This window comes from Schistocerca americana, chromosome 2, assembly GCF_021461395.2.
Source record: "Schistocerca americana isolate TAMUIC-IGC-003095 chromosome 2, iqSchAmer2.1, whole genome shotgun sequence".
NCBI lineage: Eukaryota > Metazoa > Arthropoda > Insecta > Orthoptera > Acrididae > Schistocerca > Schistocerca americana.
In genome coordinates, this window is record NC_060120.1 from 832,823,505 (window position 1) to 832,838,392 (window position 14,888).

The 14,888-nt window shown below is 40.9% G+C and overlaps 1 protein-coding gene across 3 annotated transcripts in view; it reads right to left on the bottom strand.

The window, feature by feature from the left end:
- The window catches only part of LOC124595488 (RING finger protein 17), a 485,726-nt gene that overhangs the window by 13,197 nt on the left and 457,641 nt on the right, over window positions 1-14,888 (bottom strand). For all 3 annotated transcript variants that reach the window (XM_047134251.1, XM_047134250.1, XM_047134249.1), the window contains exons 30-31: window positions 10,058-10,184; window positions 9,366-9,522 (exon numbers count right to left, since the gene is read on the bottom strand). In XM_047134251.1, coding sequence (XP_046990207.1) covers window positions 9,366-9,522; window positions 10,058-10,184 — 284 coding nt within the window. The remainder of the gene's footprint in view (window positions 1-9,365; window positions 9,523-10,057; window positions 10,185-14,888) is intronic.

Consider the following 14,888-nt stretch of genomic DNA (forward strand, 5'->3'; position numbering starts at 1 on the left):
AATTCATGCACGGACACCATCAATGCCCGCGGAGTTGGAATTTTTTAGTCCTTTAATTGCATTAGCTACTTCATGTTGTGAGATGGAACTGATGTACACTGACCCTCTACAAGCACTTATTTTGTATTCATTGTCTTGGGTGCTGTTTTGTAAGCTAGATTGTATGATATTATCAACAACACCTGTGGGAAAAAAACTGTTAAAACTGTTGGTACTTGTAAGGGGATTGTTAGTTTTTTATTTTTTGGCGATAGTGTTATATTGTTGCAGGATAACCTGTATTCACCAGATTCTTTTTCTATAACACTCCACATAGCCTTGTCTTTATTATCTGAATTAGAAATGTATTTTAGTTATGCTTAATTTTTGTTGCTCTTACTACATTTCTTAGTATTTTGGAGTATGTTTTGTAGAACACATGTATTTCAATTGAGAATTTTCTGATTTACACACTTCGTGAAGTAGTTTTTCCTTCTGGCAAGAAACCCTTATTCCCCTTGTGATCCAGCTGTTTGTACTAGAATTCCCCCTTATGGTTACAGTTTTCAGCAGGAAAGCAATTTGAAAGAAATGGGTTAATGTATCAATGAAAGTGTTGAATTTTTCATTGATATCATTAATTTTGTAAACCTGTGACTACATTTTTCTTTTTGTAATCAAATAAAGGAACACTTCTTGATGTTCTGCAAAATTATATTTATTTGGTCGAGAATCAGCTTTCAGCTTCTTAGGCCATCTTCAGGTGACAATTGAACGTCGCAAACACAGATAAAATGATTTGCCATTTACACGGAAAATACAACTGAGTTTGGTAATTTTATACTAACCTAGTACTCTGTGTCAATATTATGAGAAGGAAAGATGCTACTCAACATATAGTGGAGATGCTGAGTCGCAGATAGGCACAACAAGAAGACTCTCTCTCTCTCTCTCTCTCTCTCTCTCTCTCTCTCTCTCTCTCTCTCTCACACACACACACACACACACACACACACACACACACACAAACGCAACTCGCTCACATGACTGCAGTCTCAGGCAACTGAACCCACACTAGTGTTCTGTGCCTTAAGTTGGTTGATTTCCTTTCCAGTAGGGTCACCTTTCTGCTTTTTTTAAGGACATAAAATCTTCATATTCTACATTATACGAGTGGTAAGATTGAATCTTTCTTTCTTAATCTCCAGCTTTTCTCATGTTCAGATAATCTGATTGGCATGGCTAAGGCTGACTGACAAATATATACTTTTCCACACTGCTTGCACATGATTTTACACACACCGCTCTGTGCCATAGGGATATAGGTTGTCATTTCTCTTGAATAAAATTTTTGATATGCTGTGGTATTATAAAATGCAGGTCTGTAATTGAGTGACTGTAACCTTTTTGCAAAGTTAACTGAAATTTTGCTGGTATGTGACATGGGACTACAGTTTTTGTAACTGCCGGCTGGTTCCTGTAGGCCAGTGTACAGAAGTAGTGAATTTCACACATTTTCTCTTTTCATAGTGTATTATCAATCAGGGCAGAGCCGTAGCCATTGATACTCTGAAGTTCTGTTTAAAAGCAGATTTAGGTAATCGAACAGACATGTGGTGATGCACCATCAAATGGTAAGCTGCGGGTTTTGTGGCTTTGTGGGTGGTGGGAGCTTGCAGGAATTTCTGGATGCACAGCTACGATTTTTCTATAAATGTTAAATAATTATCTCCTTATGCTTTTGTTTCTTCTGTGTAAATAATATCTATGTAAGTCAAACTACTACTACTTTCTTCCTTTAAGAATAAGTTAAAAGCGATTATATGTTAAGCCCAATCAACGGAAGGAAATAGAGCTAAAACCAAGGACTTCCCTTGGAGAAAGGCCCAGAAAATACATTGTACACAGCCGAGATCCCCAACTGAAGATTAAATGTCCTTCACCACATTGCTATGACGGATAAAAGCAAAACACCCCGATAACTCAGATGCCACACACACACTGGAATGCAAGAGATTAAAAAAGGGCACTGGGTCAGGAAATGAACCATCAGAGGTTGATGAAAATGAGCACAAAGTGGTGGGGCTCACCATGTAAAAAATGACTATGGCTAAAATGGCAGTACTGAATATGGACCTTGCTAAATCATCTCTTCCTCATGAGAGGGCCGAGAGGAGGTTGACCAATCCATTGGGAGAGCTTTAATTCCCCAAAGCTTGTTCACATGAAGAGAAGACCAGCTGTGATGCCAAAATGGCACCACGATAATCCGAAGGAATAAAAGAGCTAGCAGGCCAAGGTAGGAGGACTGCAGCCTTGGTAGCAGTGTCAGCAGCCTCATTTCCCATTGGACCAAGGTGCCCAGGATCCCACGTGAACTCATGGTGGCTCCTCAAAAGCAAGCAAGTGGAAGCTTTCTTGGACATGTTGCACTAAGAGATGGACTGTGTACGGCACACAGAGAACCTGAAGGGCTCTGAGAGACTCGGAACATATGACACAATTAAAAAGCTTGTGTCGCCAGGTGTATTGGATTGTCTGATACAGGGTGAAGAGCTCTGCTATGAAAATCTAGCAGTGGTTTGGAAGCTGATACTGAGAATGGTTGGTGCCTACGACAAAGGCACACCCGACACCATGGTCGGTCTTATAGAGCCATCAGTGTACATAAATGTGCTATAGCTAAGTTTTGTGTGAAGGTCATGAAACATACAGCAATAGAATGAATTCCGAGTAGTGTACTCAGGAAGCAAATGAAATACAAGATGAACACAGGCTGCCGCAAGAAGCCAAGGCGGTGAAGGGTTTACTCCCATTAGGAACGTAGCATGAGGTTAAGCTGCTGGAGCAATAGCTGATAAGTGAACTCCAGGAAGTAACAGATAAGAAGAGAGCATCCCATACTGGCAATTAAGGGAATCATTGAAAAAAGGGTGCAAGTGACGGGTGGCTGGGCTTAGCAGGCAAATGGCATGCTTATGCGCTTAGGAGCATATCACATTGATATTACAGTAGTAGTTCAGCAGCTTCTGCATAGACTCGACCAGGCTTGCGTAAACGGCGACAATGGTCAAACATATTCCATGGCAATGGATTGTGCTAAGACAGCTTGAGCTGGAAAGTTGTGCAGAAGAATACACAAAACATCCATAGTCCAGTTTCGATCAGACAAAAGTTCGGTATAAACGAAGGCAGGTACTCCGATTATCTCCCCAGGAAATATCACTCAGGACAAGTAGGACAGTGATGGATTTGATAAAGCGTGCGGCCAGCTAGGACACATGGCAGGACCACAAAAGTTTCCAATCAAGCATTAGCAACAGGAATTTCGTAGTGTCAGTGAATGGAAGAGCAACAGGCCCAAGATGTAAAGATGGTGGAAGAAACCCACTGCATTGCCAGAAATTCATACAAACAGTTTTGTCAGTGGAAAAATTGAAAGCCACTGTTGACGCTCCACAAATAAAGACAATTGACACATCGCTAAAGACACCACTCTAGGAGACAAGTCCATGGAGAACAAGTCCATGGAGAACTGCAATAGATCGCAAAGTCATTAACAAAAAGAAAGCTGGAGATGTCTGATGGGAGACAGTCCATAATAGGGTTAATGGCTGTAGCGAAGTGGACAATGCTCAGGATGGAGCCTTGAGTAACCCCGTTCTCCTGGACAAAGTTGTCTGACAAGGTCAAACCAACATTTACCTTGTAAACTTGGTCTTTAAAAATTCCCGATGGAAATGGCAGCCTCGAAGCCTGACGTATATAGAGTACGGAAGATACCAGTACTCCAGCAGGAGTCATAGGCTTTCTCCAAATCAAAGACCACACCCACTGTCTGCTATTTCCCCAGAAAACCATTCATGACGTGTGGTGACAAAGTAACGAGATGGTCAACTTCAGAACTACGTGCTCTAAATCCACATTGTGCAGTGGTTAGTAGATTGCGAGATTTGCGTGCCTCCATACCAGCTGGCCTTGAATCTGCGTTCCATCAAGTTGTAAACACAGCTGATGAGAGAAATGGGGAGTTAGCTAGAAGGAAGGTGTTTTTCCTTACTGGGCTTAGGTATGGATACGACAGTGGCTTCACATCAACATTGGGGAAATATGCCATCTGCCCAAATGTGATTTATGTATGAAGGAGAAAGTGATTGCCTGCAAGCGAAAGGTGCTGCAACATCTGAATGTGAACACTGTCCAAGCCTGGGAGGTGTGTGTGTGTGTGTGTGTGTGTGTGTGTGTGTGTGTGTGTGTGTGTGGGGAGGGGGGGGGGATCAGAGATCAGGAGGTGGTGAGAGGATGGTCAAGTTCCCTCACAGTAAAGGTGGCATTGTAGAGGAGGAGGATATCACCTGAGCCCCCTCCACTCGCTTCCATGGGAGGAAGGTGGCATAATAGTAGGTGGATCTCAAAATCTCCACTAAATATTGGCCCAAGGCGTTGGAGATAGCAATAGGGTTCACAATGACATCATATGCTAGGGACAGGCTGGAAATTGGGCAATGAACCTTGGTCCCTGAGAGCTGACGCAGGTTGTCCCACACAATGGAAGAGGGAGTGAAACTGTTAAAAGAACCAGTACAGGAAATCCAGCTAGCTTTTTTGCTATCCAGAAGATTGCGACAACAATGCACACAGCTATTTATAACAAATACAGTTGCCATTGTAGGATGATGGTTAAAAAACATGGAGAGCACGTCTCCACATGTGAATCGGGTCGCAGCATTCCTCGGTCCACCAGGGAACCAGGAGACACAGTGTGGTAAAGAAGAAGTGCAAGGTATGGAACATTCTGCGGTGATAAGGTAATGTTTGTAAGGTACTCTACCTGGTCATCACAAATTGGAAAATGTTGTTCGTCAAAGGTCATCAGGCAGGAGTAAAGCTTCCAGTTGGCCTTAGAAAGCTGCCAATTGGGTTTACACACAGGTGGGGTAGAAGTCAGCAAACAGATAGTGCACAGGAAATGGTGACTTCAGTACGAATCAGAGAGAAAGGACCACTCGAGATGAAGAGCAAGATGGGCACTGCAGAATGAGAGGCCCAAAGAGGTCCAAATGGGAATAGGTGTGTGTGGAGTCATAAAGGAACGTGGATGCTCCAGTGTTAAGTCAGATGAGGTTGAGATGACTGAGAAGGTCAGCCAAGGCAGAAACTCTCGGACAGGTTCTCAAGGGAGTCGCCAAGCAGCAAAAAGAGGCGAGCAAGCTGACGAATAAGCTGTAGTAAGTCTGCCCTGGTGACAGTGAGTGACCTAGGGGTGTTGACACTACAAAGAGAAAAGGTGAAACGAGGAAGAAAAATGCAAACTGCAACAGCTTGCAGCCTGCTGTTCAATGGGACAGTTTGGCTGTGGACTTAATCTTGAATGAGAAGCATGCCCCTCCATGAGATGGAACGTCATCCTCAGAGTGGGAGAAAGGAGGACAGAAGGGTCAAAGTAGACAGGAAGGACATGCAAAGTGGACAGGAAGGAAAAGTGAGAGGTCAAAGCAGTCGCGAGGATGCAACTTTGTTTCTTGGAGGCAGAAAAAAACCAGACGCTGTGACTCCAAAAGCAGCTGTAATTCCTCCTAGTTAAATTTAATGCCATGAATGTTCCACTGCAGAAGAGTCATAATGGGGAATGGGGAGGAAGAAAAAAACAAAGAGCAGGCACCTCCTTGGAGTGACCTGCAGACCCAAGGGCAGCAAAACTGTAGGCGCTGGTGAAATGGAGGTCAGCCAGTTGAGGGTATCATGCGACAACACCTTTGAAGAGGATCTCCGAGTCAGGAAAGCAGAAGACCGTTTGCCTTTGTTTGATTTCTTGGAGCTTTTACAGCTGGCAGACAAAGACTCCTACGTTTGTTGGCTGAATGGATGTAAAAAGTTTTTGAGAGAGTGTTCCTTTTGTCCTTTCCAGCCTGCTGGTTGTGTAGCACTTGATTTCGCTGTCAGTGTCGAAGATCTGGTAGCTTGATGCGCAGCTGTAGGAGAACGAGACAGGGATGCTATGATGATACTGGGCAATTTCACAACTGTAGTACTGGACTGAAAGTCGCAAGTCTGCTTGGTCATGTCCTTTGTAAAGCAAGGCATAGCAAGAATGATACTACTAGTGCTGGATGGTAAAACACAGGGCTTTTGACTTGGCATTAACTTTTGTGTGACAGGCTAGAGTACTTTTTCCTTCACCTGGATCTCCTGGGTGGCCTGCTCATAAAGATACATGGGACCCTCACGGAATGTGGCAGCGTGTTCACCATTACAACTGATACAGCAGGGATGAGGAGGCAAGTAAGCACCCTCAAGAACACCTCTACCACAAGTTACATATTTGTCTGTGTTTTGACAGGACACAAGAGTGTGGTTATAATGTTGACACTGGTAGCAACACATTGTGTTTGGAATGTATGGTTGGACAGTGATGACTTTATAGCCTGCCTTAATCTTCAATGCAAGAAATGTGAGAAAAAGAATGTGTGGAGGCACTAAGTTTGCATCAACCTTTTACATCACCCAATGGACCTCAGTGACGCCTGATCAGAGAGAGAATGTTGGATTTCCCCCTCAGCCAGGCAATCATGTAGCAGAGTGCAAATAACATCAGATGAAGAATTCAGCATACGATGGGCCTCTACACGAACAGGATAACTGTGCTTGAAAATCACAATTTGTCTCTAAAAGTACAGTTCCATTGTGTAGGCAAGAACAGGACTTCACAGAGCCTGCAATTGAATCAACACCTTCCTGAATAATAAATGGATTAAACATAGCAAATGACAGATGTCCTGCAGTATGTGACACCATGAGGAACCGAAATGCATCTGGGAGAATAGTTGAATCCTTAGCCTCTTTGCATTTACGTTAAATAGATGTTTGGCTCATTGAAAGCCCCTCGCCCCACGAAAATCCCCCTTGATTGCCAGCGTATCTGATGGCGTACTCCTTCCGACTGTGGGCCCCCTTAGAGGGGGCTCACTAATCTTAGATGACTGTTCACACCTCAGGTCACACCTCTCAAACTCCAAACAGAGGGTCCATTTGGCAATTGGGAAGGTAATAGCTCAGGCAATCACACCTCCCCGGGCCTGGCCTGTACCAGGGGGTACATGTGAAACCTATCTATAAAATCAGGGTTGAACTACGCATTATCCAGTCACCTGTTAAGCATCAAACATGTGGGCTGACTTTCAGGAGTGCACAGGGAGGGAGCAGGAAAAAAGAGAAACATCAAATGCTGAAGCAGAGAGTGAGGTGGTGATGGAGAATGAAGGAAAACGGAAAAAAACAGACAATGGACTGTTCCGATGACGTTCTATTGAATCTTCTGGCTGCATTCCCCAAAATTGCCCAAGACATGTTCTACAAGGGAGGCGAAAAAGAATAGCAGGGGACAGACATACAGCATGGAAATGGATCAAGTGCTGCAAAGGCTGTGGCCGGGTGGTAGCCAAGGACCAACTCACCAAAGAGTGGTGAGCCCCCTGGAGAGGTCATTATATCTGTGTTTGCAACAGTTAGTTGCCACCTGAAGATGAGCTAAGAAACCAAAAGCTGTTTTGTGACCAAATAAATATAACTTTTAAAATGACTTCATACTTGACATGTGAACTCCAACCATGAGAAGTTAATCAGATAAATATAACTTCATAAAACAACAGGAAGTGATTAACTTTTCATGGTTGGGATTCACAGTCATATAGTATTTCTTAAAAGACATCATAGTCGCCGTTGACTGTATAAAATATTTATAATAAATATTTTATACAGTCAATTGTGACTATGATGTCTTTTAAGAAACATTAGGAAGTGTTTCCTTATTTAATACTATTGTCATGTTCTGCCGAGAGATGTACATAATAGAAAAAGTGAGATACTTTTTAGCTTTTGCAACTAATAGTTCCTTCCTCAGGGAATGGGTTGGGGAAGGGCAGGTCACTCAGACCCCAAGATGAGAGTGACCGATCTTTAATTAGGGCAAGCGTAAACAAAGATGAAGGGAGAAGCGCCAGAGAGAGTTGGTCTCAGGTGGTACATTAGTGATTACTGTGCCAGCTTCAGTCCAACGATGATATGGATTGTGTTTGCGTGTGCTAAAATTATTATGTTGCTCTATTTTCTTTCATTATTTTTAATTGCATTATTCATTTCTCTTCCCCCAATCTATCTTTACTTCTCATTCCGCTCTTATCTCTGGAACAGGTGAAGCAATCAGAAATACTGTGCTTTTACACAGTGAGTGTTGTCAACATGAACAGCATCTAGTTCATTCAGTTGAATGTGAACAGCACCATTACAGTCGAGTTGAACTATTGATAAGGTCCTCATAAAGAACTCATAATTGTTCCATAGAGGTACTGGCTTGACTCCAAGACATTTTGCTTGCTGCCAATTGGGCTCAATGGGAATGAAGATTTTCAGCCAAACAAACTGAATAATCAATAATGGCACCAACATAAAACAGAAAAAGGTCAAAAGAAATGGTTATATCATCAAATAACAGTCTGGTTGATGTGGGTTCCATATGTCCACTAATGCTGATTTCTGTTCAGATTGCAAGTCCACTACCACAATAGTGGGACATCTCGCTCACAATTGTAGGATGGTTTTGAATTTCTCCAGATGCAAATGTGCCTCTAGTTGTTTGAGAAGTGTACTTTCATGGGCTGACATTCAGGCATGCTAAAGGAAGTTGTTGTCGCAGAGGAAGAAAGGTTAGGAGATGAACATCTTTTCAAGACCGAAGTTGTTAGAGAGAGTATTTGCTTGGACTGGCTGAGATCTAGTAAAACCTAAATTAGGACACCAGGACAAGGATTTGAAAATTGCTACTCATCAATGTTAATGCCAGAGTCTTAAGAACTTTGCCATCTTTCTCTGCACTTGCAATCTCAAATTATGGATGATCAGCTCAGCTTTTCCGCTTAAAATGGCTTGCCGTATCATGTTGCCTGTGCAATCTTTGCTAATATGAAAGTAAAAATTAGCTACTAATGGCTATGATTCATTGAGTTCCAACATTTGTGCACTGCTGAACTTAATGAGTCACATGCTTCCCAGTAAACAGAATATAACAATATTATAAAAAGAAAAGTTACTACTCGCCATATAGCGAAGATGCTGAGTCGCAGATAGGCACAACAAAAAGACTGTCATTTGTGACAGCCTTGTGCCTATCTGTGACTCAGCATTTCTGCTATATGGTGAGTAGCAACTTTCCTTTTCATAATATTGTTCCATTCCATCCTGGGTTTCCCATCGTCTGATTCAAGTAAACAGACTGTTAGTCTTCCTGAGGTAATACTGACAAGTTTTTCTCCATATTGTGTCAGACATCATGAAAATCATAATGCAACATTTGGAATCATTTAAATAAAAGTTGCTGGGAACCACATTACCTTTATTAAGGCCTTTAGATTTTGCTGCAATATGCATTGTGAAATACAATCCAATGCTTCACTCATATCTGCAGTTTCAGACACCTCTAAGTTCCAAAGTTTGCATCTTAGCACCTGAATGGGAATTAGTAACCACTCTTCTTTCATCTCATGAACTCTGAAACAGAAGACAATATACTGTACATGTGTAGATTGTAAGAAGGGGCCACACTATAAGGAGTAAGAATTCCCAAGTATTTCAGTAGCTCTCTTAGAGTAAAATCAGCTAACATTATGTAATACATGGAAGGCAAATGATAATTGAGAGGAGGTAAAAGTGTGAAGAAGGAGGAGAAGAAGAAGGCGAAAGGCAGTTGTTTAACAAAGCATTATCAAACATATGCAGGCCATACCAAGCCCACAAAAGAATTTCAAAATGGGACAGCAACATTTAAACTGGAGATCCAATAATGCTACAGCCTATCTGATGGGAGATACAAAAGTGAAGTAACAGTTATGTAAGGCTCATGAAGAGGTGATCAAGTTAATAACGATCCAACTCAGCATCTTAAAAATAAGGGACTAATTAAGGTGAAGAATTATTTACATTTAAGGAAGGAATATTGTTTGCATAAGGTTTCTTACATAGTGAAAACAGCTCATACAGAATAGCAGTAATGACAGCTTAACTATAATTAAAAGTTAATACTTGCCTATCTTTAGCAACAGTTTCAATATTTCCATAGTCGACATACTGTATCTGGACTTGATTACCTTGCACACTTACTATAATAGCACGATACCATCTTTTATCAGTGTATTCTGCACAGCAAGGCATACCTACAATAAAAGAAAGAAATTAATATTCATGAACTACATAATCCCACTGTGTGTGGACTACATTCAAGGAACAAGAAATGCCATATGGCTACTAAAGTGCGCGTCATATATCTTGGCGGCCGAGTTTAGGTTCGTTCTGCGCATCTGACGTCACAAAACACAGTCAGCCAATGAACAGAGAACGACGTTGCCACATCTCGACAGCAGTGCAGATCACGGACGAGTGTCTTCTGTTTTAGAAACGTTCAGTCATAAATAAAGTAATAGAACAAAAGCAATGTCTTGATAGCAGACTTTCTTTTATAGAAAGTTTGGAAAAAGCATTCTTTATACCAATTGTTTCATTTTCTATTAATTAAACCAAACAAGCAATAAGACTCCTAATTCAGGCGATAGCAAGGAAAGGTGTTTGTTTCAATCTCACGAACTGCTTTTTCGCAATAAACAACAGCGGTAATTGTTTATTTCCTATCGTACTTCGATGAAGCGTGAGTAATTCATAGTCATACCAACAGTGTTTATAAGTAGTTGCGTGAGGTGTTAGACTCCTTATGGAGTTACACTGTCTGATGAGGTGAGATAGTGGAACGGTTAAGGTGTTGGGCTGCCAAGTGAGAGGTTGTGAGTTCAAACCTTGTGCGGTGCTTAATATTTTCTTTATTTAAAAACAATATTTGAATGGCTTACTTCACGAATTTTATTCGTTTGCACGAAATTTCTAGTGCTTTGCCTCTTCATTAACTTTTTCGCTGCTGCAGACACGTGCTCCCCGCATTCCGCGCTGTGCGCGATTTTGTCATCACTGCACTTCTCGCCTGTGCAGACACATGGTGTTCCCACTGCTTTGACACACTTATCATTCAATTTCCAAAAACTATTTGGCCAAAAAATTTTATTTTTACACGTCTTCTTGACTGATACCTTCCCCCCATAAATGACTTAATTTTGTTTTGATGTACAGCATTAAATGTAGTAAACCATTGCACGAAATTTTGAAGAGTTTGCAGAGGTAAAAGTCCATAGCGTATACTTTCCGCATGGTCGATTTTAGTTGCCACAATGTTGAGAATGAAATGTGGACAAGATACCTAAATTTCAAATAATATTTACTGTATAACAATATCTCATTTAATTTAAGTACCACATAGGTGTCGTATGTAATATTGAGAAATATTCCGTCTTTCGCGACTGTAATAAAAGTTTTATTTACACACGGCGCGTTTGGCTTTATTTTAAAGCACTTCCATCGGTGAAAGGTATGGCACATACACAATGGTATTCATGTTCTATTTCTTGTTTTTGTTCCACAGTCGCAGTTTTACCAATGGTATTGAAATATATCCCTCTTCTGCAACTGTAATAAGCGACTTATTTAGAGCAGACGAGTTTCTCTCTTTTGAAGCATCATGTATTTTGTGTCCTCCATTGCCAAGTCACCTTTCGTAGTTTTGTGCTGCGGTAGCACAATATTCAACGTTTGTGTTGGCTCATCAGTGTTTTAGCAAATAAATGCTGTTTGTATGTGCCACACACAAAACTATATTTGACATAGCTCTGAGCACTTCACTGACAGACGGTATATTTATTCAAGTCCTAATGTTTTTGTAAGTCCACAATTTTGTTTAATGTATTTTGTCTACTTCCTTTTGATTGATTGAAGTGCTTTAAAATAAAGCCAAACGTGCCCAGTGTAAGCAAAACTTTTGTTACAGTCGCGAAAGATGGAATATTTCTCAATATTACATACGACACTTATGTGGTGGTTCAAATGGCTCTGAGCACTATGGGACTCAACTGCTGTGGTCATAAGTCCCCTAGAACTTAGAACGACTTAAACCTAACTAACCTAAGGACATCACACACATCCATGCCAGAGGCAGGATTCGAACCTGCGACCGTAGCGCCTTTAACCGCTCGGCCACTCCGGCCGGCTACTTATGTGGTACTTAAATTAAATGAAATATATAGGTATCTTGTCCACATTTCATTCTCAACATTGTGGCAACTAAAATCGACCATCCGGAAAGTATACCCTATGGACTTTTACCTCTGCAAACTCTTCAAAATTTCGTGCAGTGGTTTACTATATTTAATGCTGCATAATAACTGCGTTGAACATCGAAACAAAATTAAGTCATTTATGGGGGGGAAGGTATCAGTCAAGAAGATAGGTAAAAATCTAATTTTTGAGCCAAATAGTTTTTGTGGAATCGAATGATAAAAGAGTGTCAAAGCAGTCGGAACACAATGTGTCTGCACAGGCGAGCAGTGCAGTAACAAAATCGCTTACAGCGCGGAATGCAGGGAGCACGTCTTTGTAGCAGCGAACGGGTTAATGCGGCCGTGGTGGCTTTACTTCACGAACTGCGCGCTCCCCCCCCTACACGTAAGCTTGCGAACTATGCTACACTATGGCGCTGCTTCTATTGGCGCGTGCGTCGTGTGCAACTGGCAACGCAGCAATCTCCCGCGTCTGGGCGGGCATGCGCCAGCCGCCAAGATAAAAGAATTCAACTATAGTATTAACTGATAATGTTTTCTCAGAATAAAAGCTATGACTTCATCCCATTTTGCAATGAACGTAGCAAAATACTGGTAGGCTCTTCAGACTGATACTGGTGGAAATTTGTAGTTGACTGCAACACACCAGATCTTGAACTAAAATGCATATGGCTTTCACTTTTGTGGAAACAAACACAAGATGTGATCAAAAAGTAACAGAATCTTTGTTTTTCTTAAAGAAACTTTATTTATTCATCAAAATCAGCTTTCTCCCCTTCAAACTAATCCCCCTCAGCCACAGTAAACTTGTATCAGTGCTTTCTGCAATCTTGGAAGCATTTGTGGAACAAACTTTTCATTACGGTGTTCAGCTCCTTTAGCAATTCTGTTTTTATTTCATCAATGGTTGCAAAATGACGTACTTTCATTGTTTTCTTCAGCCTCGGGAATAGAAAAAAGTTGTGCTGAATACGGTGGCTGAAGCAACATAATGGTTTTGCTTTTTGCAAAAAAAATCATGCACAAGTATTGAAGAGCGAGTGGGATCACTATTGTGATGCAATTTCCATGACTGGTTTTGCTACATTTCTGGTTGTTTTCTTTAGATTGCTTCATGCAAACGGTTTACAACTTCCATGTAGTATTCCTTACTGATCGTACCAGCATAAGGTAGAAACTTGTGATACAATCTCCCATTGTAAAATATCTATTAAATTAAAAAAAAAAAGTGACAAAAATGTTCACATGTGATCAAACTTGTTGAATTTTTTCTGTTTTGGCTATTCAGGCAGGTTCCATTGGGACAACTGGGCTTTGGTTTCAATGTCATACCTTTATATCAATGTTTCATCACCTATCACAAATTCATTAGAAGTTCTGGATCGTTGTCACTTTCATGCAGCAATTCCTGAGAGATGCCTATGTGATGCTGTTTTGGTTAAAATGGAGCAATTTGGAAACAAACTTTGCTGTTACATGTTTCATGCCCAAGACACCCAAAAAAATTGTTTAGCATGAGCCAAAGGATATGCCAACATCATCAACAATCTCTCGGATGGCGACATGGCAATGTGCCAGAACCATTTTCTTTACTTCTCTCACATTGTCGTCAGTACACGATGAGCTAGGGCCTCCTGGGCAATCATCATCTTCAACATCTTCTCAACTCTTTGAAATGTTTATAACACCCAGAAACTCTTGTATTTCTCAAAGTAGATTCGCCAAAAGCCACCGTCAACAGTTTGAATTAAGTGCTGCACTTTATTCCATTTTTCAATCAAAATGTAATTTACTTTATTTCTTCCACTATTAATTCTCTTGTTGGATTTACTGTGTTAAGATTTCCCCCTCAAACTCAGTCTCTTGGAATGTGTGTTAATAACCAATTTCGTTTTCAGAGTCTAGATTTTGTCCAACAGGACACTGACATCCTGCCAGTAAGCCATGTATGTGGTGAAGACCCTCTCCATCTGATGGGTTCTGGTTCCACCATGATTCCCCGAGAGATTTTCACCACATTCTGGAACTATCACTGTCACTTGTTTCATCTTCAGTGATGTCTCTCTCATAGCTCTCTTCACACTCTTGGAATCATCTTAGCCCAGATGACTTTGGATTTAGAAAATTGATTAGAAAATTTGAATCTGTTCATCAAGCCATCTGTTGCTTAAGATCTTTCATAGTATTCTACATGTCTTTTAAGCAACTATTCAACTCAAGCTTTTCAATTACTGCACAGGATCTCTTACGCACAGCAATCTTACAAAAGTGGTATAATATCTCTGATTAGTTCCTATATTCAGCAATTCTGCATAATTTTATTGTAGATGTTTTTAGATAGATGGTTTGCTCACTTTAATTTTCAAAAATAGAGAACCTGGTAGCTTCTTGTTCTAGCCTGTCTGCTGAATTACTTCACCAAGCTTCAGTTTCTTGACTGAAACAATCATCCAGCACTCAGTTATACTCCAGTCTAGCCTTTCACTGACATATATCATGCATTTTGTTTTCTCATACACAGTTTGTAGACTTACTTTCTCTGCAATTTCTTTAATATGGCTTATCTTTACAATTGCTGAACTGGTGTTAGCAAAAAAGACCAATTCATCCAAAAAGAGCCAGACATTCAACAAACACTACTCTGAGTTTGGGACCTAAGTGGACCTTATCTTCATTTCCTTCTTCTTTACTCAGTAATTTTCT